A 22,536-nucleotide genomic window follows, 5' to 3' on the forward strand; every position below is an offset into this window, starting at 1 on the left:
GTGGGAGGTATAGGGGCCTGGTCATGCCTGAAGTGATGATGCGCAGGAGGTGTTGATGGTGGCCATCCCCGTGAAATACACTGATCCATGGGCCTGCTTCACCTGCTTCTTAGTCTATTGGTTTCTCACATTAGTTTTTAATGTGTACTTTATATTATGTTCAAACACCAAAAAATTACCTGAAGCCTCTTGTTCTTTAACATAATCCAGCTTCATCTCTAGAGAATATGTTAACGTTGTTTGATCTGTACCTCAGTTGTTTTATATTGTCCTGGGATATATATTCTTTTTAAGAATTTTAAATGCACATTAAAATTTTATAACGTCCTTGAGTAAAAGACACTCTTGGTCTATTAGCAATTGTAGTCCAGAAATTTGGGTCCTACCATCTGTCCCTGTGGTGTATTCTATGCTTGGTTGTATTTAAGGCCCCAGTAGTTACTGATCGAACTTGAGTATTAATTTGGGTTTGTATTTCCACTCAGTTTTGTGTGTATGAAGCTGCCCAGTGACAGTGAGCTCACAAGTTGGTCCCTGTTGTCAGCGTCAGTTCACTGAGTAGTCCCACGTCTGTGGCCGTGTGATCCCGGGTGACCCTAAGCTCTTTATTCTAGTGATGTTGCAGAATGACAGAGGGATTGTTGAAGAAGAGACAGGGCTCGAGGTTACTGAAGGCAAATACAGAGCTGACAGATGCCTGGACAAGTGTCTGTAGGGGACCGGGTAAACATTGCTGAGAATGTGTACAAAATGGACAAGGTGAGAAGGACACATGTTTGGATGGTCTGCTGAGAGGTAGATGGCTCTTCCTGTGTTCCCCTAGTACAGCTATATCATTACTGTGTGCCTGTAAGTATTTTTGAGTCTTTTATTATTATTATTTTTTAATGTACGAGTTCTGTGCATGGGCATCAGGTCTGATTATAGATGGTTGTGAGTCACTATGTGTTTGCTGGGCATTGAACTCAGAACCTCTGGAAGAGCAGCCAGTGCTCTTACCTCTATAGTACTTTATTTAAGTTTTTTTTAATTAAATTTTTATTGTCTCTGTGTGTATGAATACACGCATGAGCAGTTGTGAAGTCCAGAAGAGAAACACATATGAGCAGTTGTGCAGTCTAGAAGAAAACTTTTGAAACTCTGTTCATCTCTTCTATGTAGATCTAGAAGATTGAAAGATTGATTACAGGTGGAGAAAGATGTGACTTTCTCAACATAAATGACAAAAGGCAGATACTAAGGTATCCTCCTCTTCCATGATCTTACATCCATCCTTGGTCTGGTGTATTCAGGTTTGTGTTTCTGATATGGTTTCAGAATGTCCATGTGTGGGTGACTTCTGGTTATGTTTGGGAAGTTATAGTGGTGATGCCTTACTTCTGTGAAGACCGCAGCTATCGATCTGCCCAGTGGTTTGTTTTGCTCTGCACAGAAGATAGCTGTTGCTGCCTTAGCAAGATGCAGAGTAACTCTCTGAGCATGTGCATCCACAATGGAGTCACTCAATGCAAAGCACGGCCCGGAAGCCATTGTTTGATACACCATGGGAGAGCTCAGAGCTAGCAGAAGGACTCAACACTGGAAGCACACTTATGCTTTTTACATTTTTGTTTGTTTTGTGCTGTCAGTGATCAGATCCAAGACCTTTTGCATTCTAAGCAAGTGCTCACCCTCTGAGCATCAGCCCCAGTGACAAAGGTCTTTTTTACTTCTTGTCCAAAGGGTGTTTTTATGTCCTACAGCCTTATTGATTTAGATGTGGCTTTCCCAACATGAACAACAAGATGGCAGGTGCTCAGGGTCCTGATCCTAAGGTCATTACTTCATTGCTTTCCCCTTCCCCCCACACTTTGTTCACTTTAGGGTTAGATTGTTTCTGGCCCTGCATGGAGGGTTAGAAAAGGGACTTGGGATGGAGATTTCAGAGCTGAATAAAGTATGTTCTCCAGTACCAAACATCCAAGAAAATGTTTTCAGTTTGGTTTATATAGCAAGAAATGCAGGAGCGAGTGGCTTCAGAATGTCGAGAAGCTTTTAGAAAAGTGACTCGTAGAGAGTGAAGGAGCTGCAAGGAAGGCCTAGGCTGCACATGGCTTTGAATGCACACGATGTTCGTTCCTTTCATGTACTTGCTGTTGTTAAACTGTTAAATTCATAGTAATGTGAAAAATTTTAGGCAGTGACCTAAGCACAATGAGGAAGTCATTTCTGAACTTCTGGGCAGAGGAGATGGGCTGAGGTCTTGCTGGATGTGTCTGTGCTCTGCTTCAGAGTCACTGGCTCTGCTCACTCCCGTCTCCTCTCCTGTTCTTCTGATTCCTGTCTGAGAAACTTCTCAGTGCCTGAGACTTTGCCTGTGCCCATACTGTCTCACTGGGACAAGCTACTCACACACAGCTTAGCCCATGCGTAACTGTCCAGGAGGCCATCCATGTTTGCTCTCTGTCTCTTAATAGACATCACCGTCTGTGTACATGTCTCAGTTTTCATTGAGCAGACCTCAATACTGAAATCAGGACTCTGGACTGCTTTTGTTTCTCACTTGGCACTTAGACAATTTTTTTGCCCTTCTTCCTAGAGGTGAATGATGGGTTAGATGGTTCTGGGTGTATTTCAGGAGTGACTGTTTGCTGCTTCTCCCAGTTCACTAGAGAATTGCGGCTTAAGTATTCTCACCTTCTTTCCCTATGGGCTCTGGGAACAGACTTATCCTTCAAGAAAACATCAGTCTTTATTTGTCAGTGACTGAATTATGCCATCATGCTATCACAGTTGCCTGAGTATCGTGGCTTTCTTTGTGTCCCCAGGGATGCTGTGGGCTAGAGTTTTGTGGGATATATAATTTGTAGCAAACAGCTATTTTTTTCTGTTGTCAGCGACAGAGTAACTTTCTCTCCAGCTCTCTCCAGCCAAGCTGCATGGGCTGTGTTGAGGCATGGTGGCTCAGCTTTGATGACTCTGTGAGGGAGAATGCTAACGTTAGGACATAAACATTCACAGAGAATGCAAAACATGAGGTCATAGGTTCTAAGAAGAGTGGTACCACTGTGGTCTAGTCAGAGACATGCTATGCTCAACTCTCTGTTGGTGGAAGGAAGTAGAGAAGATGTAGAGAAAGGGCCTCTAGTCAGTGTGTCTGAGAGGAGATAGCCAGAAGATGGCTAGTCAATGTAGAACTGAAGAAAAATGAACAGACTTACTTAAGCATATTCCAGCGTAAGCTTTCTAGCATTTAATTAATTAGTTCCTTAAACAGTTAGTATGCTCCCTGCACAGGCATTGTAAATAGATGAGTGCACACAGAAGGCCAGGACCCACAGGGAAAGTCAGTCTGGAGGCTTGAGCCACTGAGGGACAGAGAGGTAGTACCCCTTGTTGGGCTTGGGACTCTGAAGAAGAATGCTTTGCAACTGAGAGCAAGGCAGTCAAAGTCAGTTCTCAGTGTTGACTTACAGTCAGTAAAGCATCCATGTGGGCTAGTCAACTCTTGGTGAGTACCCAAACAAGGGAAGCCTCCTAACAGAAGCCCTATGTGCTTTTGAAGTTTTGTTTTGATTGTCCCCAGGGCACAGTTTCAGATCACTTATCTAGAAGGGCAGCTAGTCTTCGCCAGTGAAAATCATGATTATTGCAGCTCATATGCACTCTGTGTACAGAAACACTTTCCATGTCCATTTGCCATCCTGGCAGTTGCAGAATTTTGCCTGTTCCTCTGTGTGTGTGTGTGTGTGTGTGTGTGTGTGTGTGTGTGTGTGTGTGTGTGTGTAAAGGAATCATTGCTTCTAGAAATGATAGCAATTTCATTTTTAATGCAGATGAACAAATGAAATTATTCAATACACGTTGACTTAATGGAGAAATAAATGCTGAAATACATTAGTTCTTACTTGTAGTTTTGGCTCCAAATCTTTAGATGTCACCTGGAGTAACTGACGAAGCCAGGAAAATAGAATGGGACCATGATCGGGGCTGAAAAGATGGAGAATAGTGGGGCAAGGGTGCTGTGAAGGGGAAAACTGTGGTAGGGGGCTTCATTGTGGTCAAGGAGGCAGGTAATACAGAGGGAGGGATAGGAAGGTAGTTGGAAAGTACATGGAGGGAGGAGAGGGAATCCATAGAAGATGTTTTATGGTCTTTAAAATATATACATCCAGACACACTCCCACACAAACATATACACATGTATGTATGCATACTTTCATACAGTGTGTTTGTGCACACATATTTGTGTAATTTCAATGGTATCCCACCACACAGGGTGCCAGTGTTCCCCCAGGAGGTGTAGACCATCTAACAAAGACCCCAGTGTCAGGCAAGGGAAGCCTCTAATTGTTTGTCCAGGGAGTCCCAGAGACTCCAGAAGTAATAGAGACCATTGTCTTAGCTCTTGGTTACCTCCCTTAACTTGTACCCTATGGCTGAAGACACCACACACTTTAGGCAAAGTTAAAACTAATGTGGCAGCCTGCTCCCTAAGGACTGGCTCCCACACTATCAGAGGAGCTAGCTTCACCAGCTGCCAAGGGAGAATCATGACGCATAGTTCTCCCCAGCTGTAAAGCCTGAGACTCAAGTGATGGTTTGCCAAAAAGTTGCCTCCAGTGATTCTATGGTGACATGGTGACATATCTTCAGGGTAATCAAAGCTATCCAGTTAGACTCAACATAGGAAGTAATTGTTGCTTGTTACTGTAACCCTACCCAGCTCTTACCCATGGCTGGTGCAGTCATGGACCCTAGAGGAGGACCTGCTGCTACCCGCGTTTCTAAACAAGCCAGTATAACTTCTAACTGCATCTTAAATACTTATCCGTACACCCATACATACATGGTTCTCACCCCTCAACTAAGAAGCCTTTTGCAGTACATGGGTGCCTCTACAGAGATCCACAACTGGTCAAGATGGAGGGAGTAAATGACTGTGAGAACCCAGCTTCAGCTGGCACACCTGTACTGCAGCTTCTCTTCTTAATGCTCAGGGGACATGAAGGAAGATGGGGTGGACCAGGACTTATCTGTGAGACAGTGTTTTATAGACATGACAGGGAAGCTGCACATTTGGAATAGTAACAAAATGGCTGGGTAAACAAGACTTGAAAAATGACAGTGCCCATTAACATGCTATCCTGCACTGGGAAAATTCCACAAGGTTCCACCCCCAGATGAAGAAATAAATACAGGCTGTCAGTGGCTACTGGGAGAGGAAGAGTCCGTCTCCTGTGGTGAAGGAGAAGGTAGGTTATCCAATCCCAAGTCGTCAGCTCTCAATACATTCTTCACACATGTACATATGAGCAGTTTCAAATGGACTCAGCAGATTGTGTGTGTGCACACGTGTGTATGGATGGTGGGTGTAACAATAAGTAGAGTTCATGGATTTGAAATGGGTGAGTGAGGGATTGTGAAAATCAAAAATAATTCAAAGGAGAAAACCTTGTTTATTAATTGGACTTTCTATAAAGGAAATCAAAGAATCAACATTATGCAAGAAAGATAGTTACATTCCTCAAAAGGGCAAATCAGAAAAAATAATAGAAACTTGGAGGTCCAGCTCAGGAGATCTGCTGTCTAAACTTAGAGATCCAGCTCAGGGGATCCGCTGTCTAAACTTAGAGATCCAGCTCAGGGGATCCGCTGTCTAAACTTAGAGATTCAGCTCAGGGGTTCACTGTCCAAACAGTCGAAACTTGTAAGAAGATGATGCAGAGTGAATGGCAAGAACAGACAGACACAAATGGGTCAGGAGGCTGATCACTCCTGCCATGTGATTTATTTGAAAGTTTAAACTGTATTTGATTTTTATATTTTCAAAACATACTTAAATTTCAAATGTAAGGAATAATTCCATGTGAAGATGAAACTGAATTATGAAGACCGATAAAATTAAAAATAAGTCTGAAAAATGCCATTTCAACTTTAGAAGTTTTCTAATTTCAAGGAAGTCACTTGAACTGCCATAGTTAGATCAGCTGCAGAGTTTTGTTCCTCCCGTAAGACAGCAACAGCCTTGGCATAGATCACTAAGACGGCAGTCAGTGTCCTGAGTGTGGTCTCAGAATTCTTACCAAAGAGAAATGGTGAGCTGCTTGAGTTTCTGGCTGGCGACACAAATATTTGTAATTTGTCTCAATTATGGAAAAGCTTTAGAAACTTACTCCACATTTCTCATTAGCACGCCTTTGTTCAAGGTGTTTCTTGCATGTGTGTTATATGCTAAGTATGTCAGAATGATTGATTCTCACCAAACCACCCAGTCCTCTGTGACCCCAGGAGAATGGCTCCTTTCCTCTTGTCCTTTGCACAGGAGAGTGAACCAAGGACAGAGAGGAAGGATGCTTTCCCAGTGCATACCACAACAGTCTAAACTCAGAGCCTGTGTGCAGTAACTAACTCTCTTCTTCCCTGCTTGTCCAGTTAGAAACCATAGCTTTCCGATTCCATGATTCCTGAATTCTCACAGCTGCTTACTCTGGGAGAGGCTTACTCTGTTGAGACTCCTCTGTCAGTCATTGAGAACTCACCTGGTTAGTCCATTCATTGGGTGAACAAACTCTAAGTGCTGACAAACCCGGGAACCCATGGGTCCCTTTCCAGGACCGTTTTTCTCACCTGGATGTTTAATCCTAATTCTGTTTGTGGTTGATAGGAAATTCATAATTACCGCTGTCACTGAAATGGTTAGTTCAAAAGGTCCTTTTTAAACCTTACATCTTTGGTATCACTTTATGTGGTTTGTGGAAAACATCACAGTATGATTTATGTAGCAGGAAGGTAATGATTGTAGTGATAAGTGGTGTTCGGCAGTGTTTCCTAATGTTCAAGGCTGGTAAACGACTTTAAGATTTGAATATTACAAATATGGCCTGTTTGTTTTTCCTAGTTCAACTTTGTGGGGAAGCTTTTGGGTCCACGTGGCAATTCTCTGAAGCGCTTACAAGAAGAAACGTTGACAAAAATGTCCATCCTTGGAAAAGGTTCCATGAGAGACAAGGCAAAGGTAATATTGATCATAGACAATGGAGACCTACTATTATGTTTGTCATGTCTGTCTGTCACCTGTTGTGTTAATGTTAATGCCTAGCATCTAAGAGCTAAGTAGAAGCTCAAATGGAATTATGGGAAAATGTTGTATAAGATGATATATTTTGATGCTCTGTAGAAGGTTAAGTTTCTCTGCCAGTTCCAAAACACATAGTATCTTACTACTTGTGACTATTTAAGACTCATGCTTACAGTTTTCATTCTGAATGCAGCATGTCAAAAAGATGGCTTTAAGGTTTAATAATTGCTTCACATTCTAAAAATTATTTGTTCTACATAGAAATATTTGTGTTATATGCCCTGTTTGAGAAGTTAAAAATTACTGAGTTACTCTATTTAACTTCTTTAACTTCTGAGAGGGATTTTCACATACTAGTGCCTCTGGCATCATTCTCTGTTGTCACATCTCTTACTGGTAGAGATTTACATCACCAAGTCCACGTTCCAGAATTACCCACTCTGAAACGTTAAACAATGAGTTTTAGATGTAAAGTTACTCAAATAAAGTAAGTGTTGCCTCTTAACAAGACATGTGCATCTGAATGTAGTTTTCCTAATATAAGAAATCTGCCTTTACTCCATATTGTACTTAGGAAATATGAAAGATGATATTATTTTCTTTGCTGTACCTGTAATAAAACCAAGGCTTGGGAACTTAGGCCAGTCTCTGGATTACTCAGAAGAATCAGTTACATTGTTAGGTCAACACAGTGAAGCCTTGCGGCTCTGAAAGCAGCACTAATGGAAGTGAAAAACATGTCTATCAGACTCATACCAAGTTTAAGATAGAGGTTCCAGGACCTCAAAAAGTTTGAGTAGAAATTCGGTGTTTCCAGCGTCAGTGTGAAGCTAACCTAGTGGGCCTGTTGTCATCACGCGTCAGCAGGTGTGGGAAGTGAGGACGGCAGCTCCCGCCCAGTTATGCTTGTATACGCAGTCACAGTCATAGTTTGTGCCTGGCTGTCCATGCAGTAAATGGGATCCTAACACCACCAGCTTGCTATCAGAGTTTTGCGATCCTTTCAGATTATTCTGTCTAATAATGCTGCAGGTGTTCTCTGCTGCTGGCGTATTTGACACCTTAAAATGACAGTAACCAGTCATCCCCAAGAACGAGGAATCTGTGTTGCGAAATAACGAATAACCCCAGCCCTGTCACTCTAGTGGCTTTGTGTATTACCTGAGCAGCACTGAACTGTCTGGAGAAGGGAGCACCAAGACATATGCCCCTGTAGTTCCTCATGATGCCCGTTACTGAGTGTCTGCCCTGCATTTGCTGTACAGGTACCCTGTTTACAAGCTCAGACCTCTGTCCCAGAGCATGTCCCACCCGCTCGGCAGTTCTCCTGTTTCCGTCTCTGCCCACTTGGATCTGTCACCAAATATGTTGGTGGTTCTGCATTTCCTGATCAATCTGTCAAGCCACAGAGTAACTAGATGAGGAGAATATATTGTAAATTTTCTGCTCCACCCACCTGTTGTTGGTGGAATACAACCAGAAGTCTTTGTCCTTTGATTTCATGAGCCCTACTGTGCATGGTGGCTCTTAGGAGAGCAGAGTTAAGAGTCGGGTCTGCTAATTCTCAATCTCTTCAGAGATTTTTTTTTCTTATTACATCACATCCTCATCCCATTCCTCTAGAAAAATGTTCCAGATCCTGGGAAGGCAAGGAATGTGACTATCATCATATACCTGTACCCCATTCGTCTAGACTCAGGGATCAGTCAGGAGTGTGAGCATGGGCTGGGAAGTAACAAGAGGGAGAAATAACCTTGACAAGTATGGTCTCCTTTCAAGGAGCTCCTCCATGGTTCAGGCAATGAAGATCCTAACTAGATAGACATCTTGGGTGAGAAAGACTCAGTTTTGTTTTGACATCTGGGTATTTATTTTGAATCTCTGTTCAAATGCTCCCAATACAGTTCTCAGGTTATACTGGTATCCAGCTATCAACCCAAATCTCATAGAGACTGAACTGTGTATCTTTGTGTTGGATATAGTACCCTTTTTTGGCTATGTGCACTAAAACCTCCATGGGCACTTCTGGCTCATCTGTATTAGCTTGCAGCTTGCTATCACAGTAGCAAACACTTGAAATAACCAGCTTACAAAAGAGGAAGGGCTTATTCTTGCCTGTTTTGGGGTACCACCCTATGATGGGTTGATCTCATTGTTTGGGGATCTATAACATGACTACATATCATGTGTGGAGTGTAGACCAGCAAAAACACCCACTTATGGCCAGGAAGCACAAGAGAGGATGGGAGTGGTACCTGCTATTTCTTCCAAGGCACACTTCCTGTGATGTGAAGATCTTGCCTCCATGCCACCTCTCCCAGTCACCTTTCTGAGGACTTGGACTTGTGAGGGATACCCAAGATCCAAACCGTAGCAAGCTCTATGCTGTATTTACTCTTTCAAAGCTTTCTCTTCCTCCTTCTTGCCATGCTTACTTCCTCCACCATGTGGTCCATCAGTTAAACTTTCACAAACATTTCACCAAAAGCAACTGCAGCTGATAGTTTAAGTAACAGGTTTCCCTTTAGGTGTGCACCATCAGTATCCCATTTGCTGGCCTGGAGCCAACTCTTCCCTGCTGGAACGCTTGGCTATTGATTGCACTTGATCTTTTTAGTAGTTTAACTCTAGCCTGCATAAATTCTCAGTTAATCATGTTTGTTTCTGAGGAGATAGCTCTTTCTTAGTTTTAAAACTCTTACTTGAAAAAAAAATCACATTAAATTCTACTATAGCAAATATAATAAGAACTCATTACGTTCATTTATTTGCTACACTCCTGAAGCTACAGTCAGGCTGACACCTGCCAGTGGCTGCCCTCCTGTAATTGCTGTGGTACTGTGCTCTGTTGGGCCTTCATTGGTGCCAGTTATATCACCTGTGTCATAGGTGTGTCCTGCTGTAGATAGCACGCTGGATGCTATCCTGAGGAGTCTGACTTCAGCAGACCCATGAGGTGACAATCTACTAGGGCTGCCCCATGTTAAAATCCTTCCTGAGAAGATAAAGCACCTGCCCAACATCATGCAGTCAAATCTGCATCCTTCCGCAAGCAGCACACTTCCCTTCATTATGAAGTCATGGGGCAACTTTTTGGAACTCACTCTGGATTGCACAGTGATGAGTCAAGTCACACGACATCCTTCACAATCCAGCTGAATTTGGGGACAAAAATGAAAACATAATCCATACATCATCCGGCAAGACGGGGACACAGGGTCTGCTGTCTGTCAGTCGCCTGCTAATGAGAGAAAACCAGAAAGAATGAAGTGAGGTTGAAACATTTTTGGATGTTTTGAATTGTGGTAAAGCTTGGTGTTAGCCTCCATTATACAACGAGCATCGATAGTGCAGAAGTGAGCTGGGCACTTAGCCAGGTAGAACAGAGGTTTGTACGTAGCTAGGGTGGATAATGGGGCAGGCAGGAGCACAAGAGTCAGCAGGTGGCAAGGACAGATGATTCCCTAGGGGCGGCATCAGGGGAACATGGGATTAAAGGTGTAGTTTATAACCATCCTGGGGTGCTATTTGTTGCATGTGTCAAATGCGTTTGGGCAATTTTTGTTGTGCTTAGTTTTTCCTGTTTCAACATGTCACATTTTAAACGGGATTTTCTTTAGGAGGAAGAGCTGAGGAAAAGTGGAGAAGCGAAGTACTTCCACCTCAATGACGACTTGCACGTGCTCATCGAGGTGTTCGCGCCGCCCGCGGAAGCTTATGCCCGGATGGGACACGCATTGGAAGAGATCAAGAAGTTCCTCATCCCTGTCAGTACTTTCCACTGATCATTGACTTGTATCTTAAGGTGGTGGTTGTGTCTTTCCCAAAGCCCTGATGATCTGATTCCTAGTTGCTACTGGTGTAGCAACTCTTACGAGCTTCCTATATGTCTTGTATTGTAGACCTCACGGTGCTTCTTTTTAAAACAGTGGAATTTTAGACAAATACTGCCATCAAGTTTATTAGACTAAAATATTGAAAGAGCAGAATCATTAATTCAGATTTTGGGACTCCAAGGTTAGTTTTTATGTGATCCTGAAAATGCCGCATGAATTCCATGCTGTCCCTTAGTCATTAATGTCCTTCCTATGCCTAGCCTGTGAGTGATATGGGTCATGCGGACTTAAATAAAAGCAGTCCCTTTTCCCTAGGAATTTGTCATTTAGGGGAAGAAAGTGGATAGTTGAGTGTAGCATGCAGGCATGCCTATGCTGATGCTCAGAGCACAAGGGCTTCCAGGCGTGTGCTCTGTTGGGGAACTTTTCAGGCACTGCCATGAAGTGATGAATTAAAGGGAATATTGTAGTCGGAGACTGCTCGTTCCCTCTCTGTAGCAGAATGTATCCCTACCTTCGCTAGCCATGAAAAGAGCCTTTTGTGTGCTCATGAGAAGCTAAACTTTTTGTCTCTATGGACAAATGCTTCAGAGAAGCCACTGCATCTGCCAGGCAACTGTCTGCAGTGAGACTGTACTGAGTAGTGCTGGGCTCTGCTGGAAGATTGACTTACATCCAGCGTGGATCATGTTCATCAATGTTATCAGGGAACCAACTATTACATTTATGTTGAAGTGGGAGACACTTGTAAGCCAATGATGAGAGTCCCTCCCTCCAGAGTTTGTCGTTTGACAGAGGCCACTGGGAGCTGTCTACTCACATGGATGACAAAAGCTGCAGCTCTGGCACATAGGGCAGACCTTCCGTACATGGCGGCGTTGGTGCGTCTCATCAGCTCTGGCACATAGGGCAGACCTTCCGTACATGGCGGCGTTGGTGCGTCTCATCAGCTCTGGCACATAGGGCAGACCTTCCGTACATGGCGGCGTTGGTGCGTCTCATGGCCTTTGTAGGCCTCCATCAGGAGTAGGGTCTTTTCTAACCCGGAATCTGGGCTGGCTAAAAAACTGTCTGTCAAAGCCAAGTTACTAGTATCTTCTGCTATCTCTTTATACATGTTTAATAGTATTTCATTTAAGGATCGTTTTGCCAGCTGTGATGGTATACCCCTTTAAACTCTTCACTTGGGTGGCAGGAAGGTCTCTGTTAGTTCATCTCCAGCCTGACCTTTATACCAATTTCCAGGCCGGCAAGGATTACATAGCAACATGCTGTCCAAAAAACAAAACAGAACCAAACAAAAACACCTCTTAAGATTTTTTTTCCCATTTAAATCACTTTGTATTGGGTTTTTGTGTATGGTGTGAGATTAGAATCTAAATTTGACTTTTTCTGTTGTTCCTCTGTTGAATGGCCTAGCATGATTTGTATTTGGGACTCTCAGTTCTGCCCCATTGATTTATAGTCAGCCTACCCCAATCCAGTTAATCCAGTTACACACTTTTCCTTCATCTTTTCTATGAACTTTGGAGTCTGGCTATGTAATTGTCCAACTTTATTTTGATTTCCTCCTTTTTTTTTTTTTAAATCGCTCAGTAAGGTTAGCCCAGGTTACCCCAAACCCTCTGTCTCTGTGATGTAAGTTGTGTCCTCTCCCCAGTGCAGGTGTGACAGGCACCCTGGTTTGTTGTCCTTTCTCACAGTTGTCTGGGCTCCTTTGAATTTTCAAGTTTGCTTTAGGATCAGCTTCCATCTTCTACAGCATTTAGTAAGGATTCTGCTAGATGTTTTGTTGAATCTGTAGATGAGTTGGAAAATTTTTTAACTTTGTGTCTTCTTCTATAAATGTGAAGTACTTCTCATTTTCAAAAACAGTATTCTTTAAAGTTAGAAGTATTTTATGGCTTTTTTCAGAGTACAGCCTGCCTTATTTTGTAAAAACCTTGTCCAAATATTAACAGAAAGATTTACTTTTATTTTATGTGTATGAGTGTTTTGCCTGCATGTCTGTGTATTATATGTGTGTGGTGCCCTGTTGTAAAAGGAGTGGAGGGCTGCTTCCCACCACCCGACTCCTGGCCGCCTGGCTAGCTTGCTTATACCCTGAAATAACAACACACAAATTGTATTCATTTAAATACTGCCTGGCCCATTAGTTCTAGCCTCTTATTGGCTAACTCTCACATCTTGATTCAATCCATTTCTAATAATCTGTATGTTACCACGAGCTTGTGACTTACCGGGAAAGATTCATCATGTCTGACCTGGCAGCTTCATGGCAGGCGGCTCTCTGCCCCTGCCTTCCTTCTCCCAGCATTCTGCTCTGTCTACTCTGCCTATCTAAGTTTTGCCCTATCAAAAGGCCAAGGCAGTTTTCTTCATTCAACCAATGAAAGCAACACATAGAAAGAAGACCCTCCTACACCAGTGCTCACAGAAGCCAGAAGAGGGTGTTGGGTCCTCTGGAATTCCAGTTACAGAAGGTTGTGAGTTTTTGTGTAGGTGATGAGAATCAAACCTGGTCCCCTGCAAGAACAACAAATACTCAAATTGCTGAGCCATTTCTCTAGCCTCATTTCCAAATATTTTATGTTTCTTGATAGTGTTGGGAATGGAACATTTATTTATAGATACAGTTGGTCTTCATATTGATTTTGCTTTTTGACCTTGCTGGGTAGTTTTACTATTTCTCAAGAGTGTTTTGAAAAAATAGAGGCATTAAAAAATACAGGGCAATGAAATAAAATTCTAGTTAACTGAATTATTCGGATTCTGTGACATACCTATTACACTGTTACTGAAGATCACTTCTGGCATTCCAGGTGCCTGTGATATTTTCCTTAGTGTCTTTTGTCTGTGTGTGTCACCCACCATCACCCTACTCCCCAGTCTTCCGTCCACTGCTACTGAGATCAAAAGATCCTGTAGTTTTTCCTCCTTTATTCTGATAGTAGCACATCACACTGCTCAATCTATGAGGTCAAGTTTGCGTTCACTCCAGCTTCATATATTATCCGCTTCACTTGTTGGCAAAATGTGGCTTACTGTTAGTTTGTTAAAGTAACCAGGAAAGACTGGCTGATTGGAAGTGCTTTTACCCTTGTCCTTTCCAGTATTACTTTGTGTGAGAATGGAGCTGCCTTAGGTTTGAGTTTGAAGAACTAACTTTAGTCTTTCTGATAAAGTAGACCTGCTTTCTTTTCGATTTTCTGAGAGTGAGTTTACCTGCCCTACATGGTGAAGAGTAGGCTTTATAAATCTTGGTTGGCAGTTTGTGCCCACAGTTCTTTGGCCATTCCTCTGTATGATTTGTGGCCCCTTACTTCCAGGAGTCACTTTGCTTCTGTCCTTGATACCTTGTTCTTTTACTGTGTGTACAGTTTGCCTTTGAACATTGTGACTATCACATGTCTGTCATGATTGTGATGGGTAAGCTCCATAGATCTGTAAGTTTATATTTTTCTTTACATGTGGGATGTTTTCAGGTGTTATTTCTTTGAGCTTTTCTTTCCCTGCTTCACCCTGAATGACCTACCCATAGATCCATGTTGGATTGCCTGTTCCTGTCCTGTAACTGCAGACTTGTTTTTCTTCTCCCTTTCTGTTGTTCGGGTGGGGTTATTTAAATGGCCTGCTTTCAGTTTCCCTAGTTGCACTATTCCAGTTCCGCTGAGCAGCTTCTCTGGGGATTGGCAGCAGTGGTTTTACTTTTTCATCTCTTCTTTTACAGTTTGTTTTGCCTGCTTTTTTTTCTATAAGAATTGTTCACATTTTCTTTGCATGTCTCTTTATCTGTTGTTTTTGAGTTTAGATAACGTGCCACAGAAAATCTGAATTTTGTGTGCTTCGCTTCCAAAAAGCTGCTGCTGCTGGCATTCTGTCTTCCATTTCTCCTATAATTATGTTGAACTAAATCCATGGGCTCTACGCCCTTCATGCTTTTAAGTGTGTTTATGTCTTTCTCTCTTTTTTTTAATTTTTTTTTTTTTTTTTTGTCCCTCCAGAAGAGAACATGCTGTGCCTACGTGCCTTAGTTGACACCAATGGTTGGCCAAGGGATGTGTGCTCAGAGCCTGTTTTAAACTGATTTTCCTGTTTCTATGCTTTATGGAATCCAGCATGGTCCATTTGCATGTCTACCTTGCATTTCCTTCCTGCTGGGAGTCCTTGATATCTCCTCTGCACAGACTCGCTGTGAGGCAAGTGTGCACAAGAACTTATCAAAGTCTTGCCTGGCTCTTTCCTGGGCTCTATTTTGTTACCCCTGGTGAGCCAGTGTGTTGCCTCTGAAGGTGGCCATATGAGGCTTGCTGATCTGTTGTTCTTCCTTATTTATTTACTATTGAAGTTTTGACTACAGTGGCCATGTTACTGCTGGCAAGGGTGCTTTACCCTTTATTCCAGAGTAAGTGAGGCATCTCCTCTTCAAAGCTATCTACGGATTCTTCATGCTCCAGCTTAAGTGGAGGAGTGATGTCATCCCCAGGCAGAAATGTCTCAGACTCTACTTTCCTCACCTGCAATCTAGCGATTTTTCATGAGTGATTTTATTGTATTTTCATCTTAACGTATGGCTCCTTAGATGGTGTCTTTGAGCTGTTTTACTTGCACTGTTCTTCATAGAGACATTTTCCTCAGTATCTAAAATATACCATCTCTACTCATTATTTTTTGTTTCTTCAAATTTATGTGATTTTGTGTATTTGTTTCAGTGAAGCTTCATGATACTGTTTTTTTATATTTGTATTATATTGTGTGCACATTTCAAAATTTATTTAGCTGGTCCTCAAATAATGAGAGTTAAAGTTATTTCCTAAAGTTACAATATCAGCAATGATCCCAAGAAAACCTTAAACATAAATATTGTGGCATTTTGGGAAATAATTATGAACAGTATTTTTCTTTGTCTGAGAAGACACTGAATCCCAGTGTTACTGTTGCTGCGGTGCAGTGCACATGCTTCAGCCTGTGAGTGTCATAGGACAACTTGTGAGAATCATTTCTCTCCTCCCACCAGGTGCGGGTTCCAGGGTTTGAACTCAGGTCATCAGGCCCGAGGGCTGGCAGCCCTCCAGTCAGTGCTGTAGCGGTACTTTTAATGAGCACATAGAAACTTTCCCCACTATCCAGGCGCACATAACACACGAAATTCACTGGGTCGAAAAGTCATGTGCACATATGACCGGACACAGAGAGGGGGAGGGGACTATAGTTCCAGCCCCTTTCTACTCTTGACTAGTGATGCACATGTAAATGGCTCAGTGGTTTTATTTCCCCCTGGAGAGTTAAAGTTGTGAGTCCATAAACCATCACTGATGTCTCTGTCACACCTGCCCATCTGATATTACAAGTGTAAACCAACCAAATTTTTTTAAACTGCCTTAAAAAACCACATAGTCGTACATCCATTCATTTAGTATCTGTATTTTAAAATAGTTTTGCAAAGCTAATGTTTAATGTGGACTCTTATAAACATTTAAGCTTACTTTGGGCAAATGATTTTAACCTGACGTTTTCAAATTTTTACTGATGTCTAAACAGTGTTTCAGTCATGATCTTTTAATCAGATCTATTTTTAGCCATCTACAACTATCACACCTCCCAACAATTTTCCACAGGGCTAGTATTAGCATTTTTCTAGCACATTTTATTTAGAATGTGCTTTGCAAATTATTTATTAATCTTCACACGTTTTTAGCAAAATGCCTGATAGGATATTAGCAGTCTTATTTTAGACAGTTGGGAACAATGGAAAGATGCGGATGGCCGCTCTGAGGCACAGATAGGTCTGGGAGAGGATTTCTGTGTGTAGCCCCGCCCCCGTCCACAGTCGCAGTGGTTTTCATTTCAGTGTCCCCCCCCCCCCCCAGCTGGTTTCCGTAGCTTTCTTCTTGGCGGTACTCATGGCATTCTTCCTATCCCATGGTACCTGCTGTTTTTTGCTTTGTGCTTGGGGAAAGCCAAGGAGAAAAGACATAGTTTTGGTTGTAAATGTACTGTTTATTTCAGATTTTTAACTCAGCTTAAAAATACTTCAGGGCACACCTGAATTCCCCCTCCACACCGATGTATGCTCATGGTTTTCCAGTTTGAAGTCCCCCTGCACTTTCTGAACTGTGAAGCCTTGTGTCAGTGAGTACCACTTTGTAGCCAAATGTCAGGAAACACTCCTGCCTTCACTTTGCCTCTTGACTGTCTTTCCCTCTCTCTCACTGAGATGGAGTCCATGTACGCTTTCTCCATCCATCCCATCTGGTCACGGTGGCTTTTCTGTTGTCGAGTCCCAGATCGCTCCCTGAGCTGTTGGATAGACTGTAATGCAGCATAGACTGTGTGTGACTGCAGTCACGTCACACCCTGGGTCTTTCTCATTTCTCTGCCTCTTCTACAGTGCGAAGGTTTGCTTTGTCCTTTCCGAAATGTAAACCTAAATCTGTAGTTTATGCCCTAAAAATTGTTAAATTGTCTCAGCAACTTTCCTTCTAATTACTGAAAGTTACGTTTAAAGTGACTTACGGCTTTACATGATTTAGTTTTTGCTTTTTCTTTTAGTCCCCTTTTTGTCTTTATAATTTATCCATATACTACTTTTTTGGTTTATTATTTGTTTATTCATTTTTGTGATGCTCTCTGTGTTCCAGGCTGACCTTGAGCACCATCTGACCTAGCTAGTATCTCTGTTTTCTGGAGTTTAATACTCTTTGAGTCTTTTATCTCCTTCTGTATGAAACTTTGAGCCACCCTCTGATGACGTGGTCTCTCTTCCTCAGATGGGCCCTCTAACGAAGTTCCTTTGACTACTAGACAGCTAAGTTAGCCTTTCCTGTTTGTAAATTTTTTTAAATTTTTTTATTAATTTATAAAAGTTTCCATTTTCACCCCTCTTCCCCAAACCCTCCCACTCCCCCAACTCCCTCTCCTCCTCCCTCTCCATCCGTAAGAGCAGTCAGGGTTTCCTGCCCTGTGGGAAGTTCAAGTTCCTCCCCCCTCCCTCCAGATCTAGGAAGGTGAGCATCCAAACAGACTAGGATCCCAAAAAATCCAGTACATGCAGAGGAAACAAGTCCCAGTGCCTTTATCAATGACTTCTCAAATAGTCCCCGTGCCAGCCACATTCAGAGAATCCGGCCACATTCAGAGAATCCGGTTTGATCACGTGCTCGTTCAGTCCCAGTCCAGCTGGCCTTGGTGAGCTCTCATTAGATCAGTCCCCTTGTATCAGTGGGTGAACGCACCCCTCGTGGTCCTGACTTTCTTGTTCTTGTTCTCCCTCCTTCTGCTCCTCATTTGGACCTTGGGGGCTCATCCTGTTTGTAAATATTGCACAGAAGTGATGATACAGTTTTATCTGCTTAGTCTGTGTCTTTGTTGATTATCAAATGGAACTGAGGATAGTTACAAAGTGGATGGAGTCGTAGTTTCCTAGTTTAATGTGTGGACATTGCTGCTTTGTGAAAACGGTACAGACTTACAGGTATCAACTTTATAAATCTGGAATTTTCTTGTTTGTGCTGCATAATGGTAGTGGTAATTGTCAACTTGACATGGTTTAGAATTATCTCTCATGGGCCTCTGAACAGGTCTGTGCTAGGATTACTCAATAATCTTTTTTATCTTAATTGAGTTTGGAAAACTGTCCTGCTGTGATTGCCACTATTCCCTAGGCAGGAAGTCCTGGAGTTTAGAAGTGTGAAAAAGTTAAGCATGGATGCATGCGTGTGTGCATGTGTGCATTACTGTCTGCCTGATGTGAATGTGCTATGACCAGCTCCCACAGGCTTTCCTGTTAGTCGATATGTAGGTGCTCAGTAGTTATGAGTGAATGGAGCTGTGTGTAGCAATGTTCACGTCGCATCTATATGGCCCTGTGCCGTCACAGATATCTCAACTGGAGATTATGCATCAGAAAAGGAGAGACATTGGTTTACCTGTTATTTTAGACTGTGGGTTTCTCTTTTAAAAATTCATTTTTATTTCATTAAATTCATATTTTAACTGCTTTCCTGACCTCATTTTCTTAAAAAAAAATAAACAAATAAATAAACTGCTTACTTTATAGTCTAAGTGCTTTTGTATTTTCAATATCTTTTCTGTGCAGGACTATAATGATGAAATCAGGCAAGCACAGCTTCAGGAATTAACATATTTGAATGGAGGTTCAGAAAATGCAGATGTTCCAGTGGTTCGGGGAAAATCCACTTTGCGTACAAGAGGTGTAACAACACCAGCAATATCCAGGTAAGTATAATTAGTTTTTGTTTTAGATTGGAGATCATGGCAGTAGTTTGAATGTTGCTGTCATTAATAGATGGAAATAGTTGTCAGTGTATCTGTACAAACCTGCATTCAGACACTGTGATGTCATAGTCAGGAGACTGACTTTGGTGTGAGAAAGTTGAACTTAAGCTTGCATACATCCTGCACTCCTTCCTGGCTAGTGGATGTTGCCACACTGCTGTTCTCCCCAGCACAGATTCTCCAATTCCCTGAGTGGAGCTTGATTTTCAGTCTATGTAGAGGTGGCACCATAAGCAGATACCCTTTGTGTGTACTGACTGCCCCCATTGGGTTGTTCCCCACCAGTGCGTGAGGCCCTCTGAATGCCTCTGCCTTGTGTTCACTATCCGTAACCTGGGACTGATGAAAACTCCTGAGCTAGCATGTGAACACAAAGATTATATTTCTGACTCTGAATTGATGATTAGTTTATAATAGAAAAAAATGTTTCAAAGAAATAAGAGAAATCTGAGATGGCTATCTTAAAATTTGAGAGAAAGGGGTGCATCTTTTTGTTATGAAACTGTTTTGGGGACAGTGATTTCCTATGTCTTGAATTCTGGGCTTACAGTCTGCAGAACCACCCACCCCCAGCTAGTAATTTCAACTTTTCTGTTAAGCTGGTAACTATGTAGAAATTTATTTTTCAGATACATTATGTGTTGAAATTTAAAATAGCAGTTATTTTATATCTTCAAGTTCATTTGGGGATAAAGTTCCTTCCTTAGAGCGTGCTAGTCAGTAGCTGTTTGTGCTACTGTGTTGCTCAGGCACCTCTGGTCCTAAGAAGGAAGACATAGGAGCTGCTATGGATAAGTCTGTGAGTCGGTGTGTGGAGTCTCAGGAAGTGGGAATCTTCATTGCCGCTTATTGGTCGTGCTTGAAATTAGTTACTTACTTATTGTAGCTACCATGACCAGTTGCCACAGATCTGGTATCCTTTAGGTAGAATTTTTTTTTTCTTTTCTTTCCTCACAGAAACAGAAACCAGATGTCCAAATTCAGTGTAATTAAGCCAAGGGTGAGGTTCTGGAAAGGAGTAACTCCTTCCCTTGTCTCTTCTTTCTGTTCCTGGTGACTGCAGGGTTTTATGATCTGTGTCTGATCCCTCCATCTTTACACAGTCACATCCTCTTCTCTGGCTTTTGGAAAGGGCTTGTGACTGTACGGTAGGCCTGCTTAGGTTCCATCAGGCCTCTACCCACAATTCACATAATCTGCCCCGGCTCCCATGATTCAGACAGCATCCTACTGCAGTTGCTATGCTAGTTTATCTTCATGTGACAGGAGCTACACGTTTTCCCAAACTATGTCACTTGTAAAAGTATGTTCAGTAGGTAATTTTGAAAGTTTTCCAACATCTAATATCTGTATGTTACCACTTTCTGCTGTATGTTTCCCTGTATGAGGACCAGGTATTGTGTTTTAGGCTGAGTGTTATACTTGTGCAGATAAAGAGTTCCCTTTGTGGATTGGAATGCCTTGTTCAGATCTTTCTTCCAAAGGAAATAGCATATGTGGACAGATAAGAAACAGCCTCCCAGAATGGACATTCCTGTGCTGTCAGTGATGTGGTAACCATGGTAACAATGATATAAACAAGCTTTTGTGCTGCCTGTCCTGTAATAGTAGAACATGCACAGCAGTGTACCTTAAGCATGCAGAAAGTTCTGTCCTTTAGTTTATGCAAGTGTATTCCGACCACATCTAATGGATTCCTGCCACTAACCATCATTTAGGAAATTAGCCTGACACCTGTGGATACAGAAATAGGCATCACCATATTGGAATATAAGTCTATAATTGTTCTTATGAGTGCAGATACATAACCTTATGCAAGTAGATTTACTACACAAAAGCACATGTTCTGGTATTTATTATATTACACGAGTATATAATAAAATTCATCATACTAATTAATAGCTCTTACATATCACATGTTCAATTAGTAGCTCAAAATGAGTCTTCACTGACTAGAGAATGTCATGATGGAGCATGTCCAATGGTAGTGTTTGAAAACTTAGTGTTCCTTAAATCACTCATAGATTATAATTTGGTGCTCTTTCCATGAAGTTGACAATGTTACCAAGAGGTACGGAAGAGAGATGCTTTCTTTATTCTAGAATGAACGAGTTGGAGAAACCCCTTCGTCTTCATGTGTGAACCATGATTATTAGTTAAAGCTTTCATTTCATGTAAAACTATTCCCAGTTGATGGTTGTGACTCAAATTTATCTTGAGTTTTCTTTATGGCAAATGATGAAGAAAGCCTGTTTAGTTCCTGAATGAGATCAAGGTCTCAAACTTGTAATCTCCGAAGCCAGGCTGGTCTCTGCGAGGGATACATAATGAGACCATGTATCAAAACCGACAAACAATTTTTTAAAAGCTTCCTGTGGTGCAGTACGATTGTATACCAGGATCTTTGGGTAGCTCCCCAGAAGCTGGTTCTTATCACCATGTGTTGTTTACTCATGTCTATCAAGCTGAATTTATCTTGTCTACATCTTCTTTGTTTTTTCCCTATTTCATGGTAAATTGATGAAAGCTCCCATGTTCCTATTTGAAAGCATATGTGGAAATCATTTAGCAGTGACCACCTAGAACTCTGTCGTGTTCACATATTTCTTATCTCATCTCATGGCATGAGTAAGTTTGAAGGGCATGTGCCTTGTGGGACCACTTTGGAGTCTCATAGTAAAACAAATCTTCTAGCATTACTTTACCTTTACCACTTCAGGATAAGGATCTGAAGTTAAGTCACCCAGTAATAGCATTGTAATAAACTAGTTTTGTTGCAAAGAAGAGAACTAAGTTTATTCTTTACCCATAGTCTTCTGTGCCCTGCCTGACCCAGCTGTGACCCAGGAGACCCCAGGAGAGAAACTTGGGGAGCAGCGCGAATGGGGTGCGCTCCAGGCAGCACAGCTTTGCCTCTGGCTTTTACTACACATTTGGAGGTTACTGTGGAGGGCTGACCCAGAAGCTTCAGACCCCTCTCGGATGCCTGCTTCTGTTCCCTTCAGTCTTTTGTGTGTTAGCCATGTTTGGAGCGTGACATACACTTTGAATCCTTTCTTTGCTCTGTGTGTATTGCTGGCAATTTTAAGATCTCTCCAAGTTTCAAATTCCTTGTCCATAGATGAACAAGATAGGGCCCACTCATGCGTTGGGATCACATTTGCTGTCATTCTGGAACGCCATCATTCATGTGGCCTCCCAGAAGTCAGAGCTTCTCACTGTGTTTACAATAAAGAAATTAAGCTCTGCCTTAGATATTCCCCTACTGTGTTATGCTAGCTGCCTAGATGCATGTTTATTTGCTATGATTTACTTTGTCTGTGTTATCCTTAGAACATTTTA

At 42.1% G+C, this 22,536-nt stretch overlaps 1 protein-coding gene across 3 annotated transcripts in view; it reads left to right on the forward strand.

Annotated features, from left to right (window-relative positions):
* Khdrbs3 (KH RNA binding domain containing, signal transduction associated 3) overlaps positions 1–22,536 on the forward strand; it is a 157,394-nt gene that overhangs the window by 68,514 nt on the left and 66,344 nt on the right. For all 3 annotated transcript variants that reach the window (XR_007236515.3, XM_048457213.3, XM_048457214.3), the window contains exons 3-5: positions 6,881–6,997; positions 10,681–10,827; positions 18,995–19,134. Coding sequence is in view for 2 of the 3 variants with exons in the window: in XM_048457213.3 (XP_048313170.2) it covers positions 6,881–6,997; positions 10,681–10,827; positions 18,995–19,134 (404 nt within the window). In the remaining variant the exon portion in view is untranslated. The remainder of the gene's footprint in view (positions 1–6,880; positions 6,998–10,680; positions 10,828–18,994; positions 19,135–22,536) is intronic.

The sequence above is a fragment of the Myodes glareolus genome, chromosome 19 (genome assembly GCF_982192425.1).
Source record: "Myodes glareolus chromosome 19, mMyoGla1.1, whole genome shotgun sequence".
Taxonomy (NCBI): Eukaryota; Metazoa; Chordata; class Mammalia; order Rodentia; family Cricetidae; genus Myodes; species Myodes glareolus.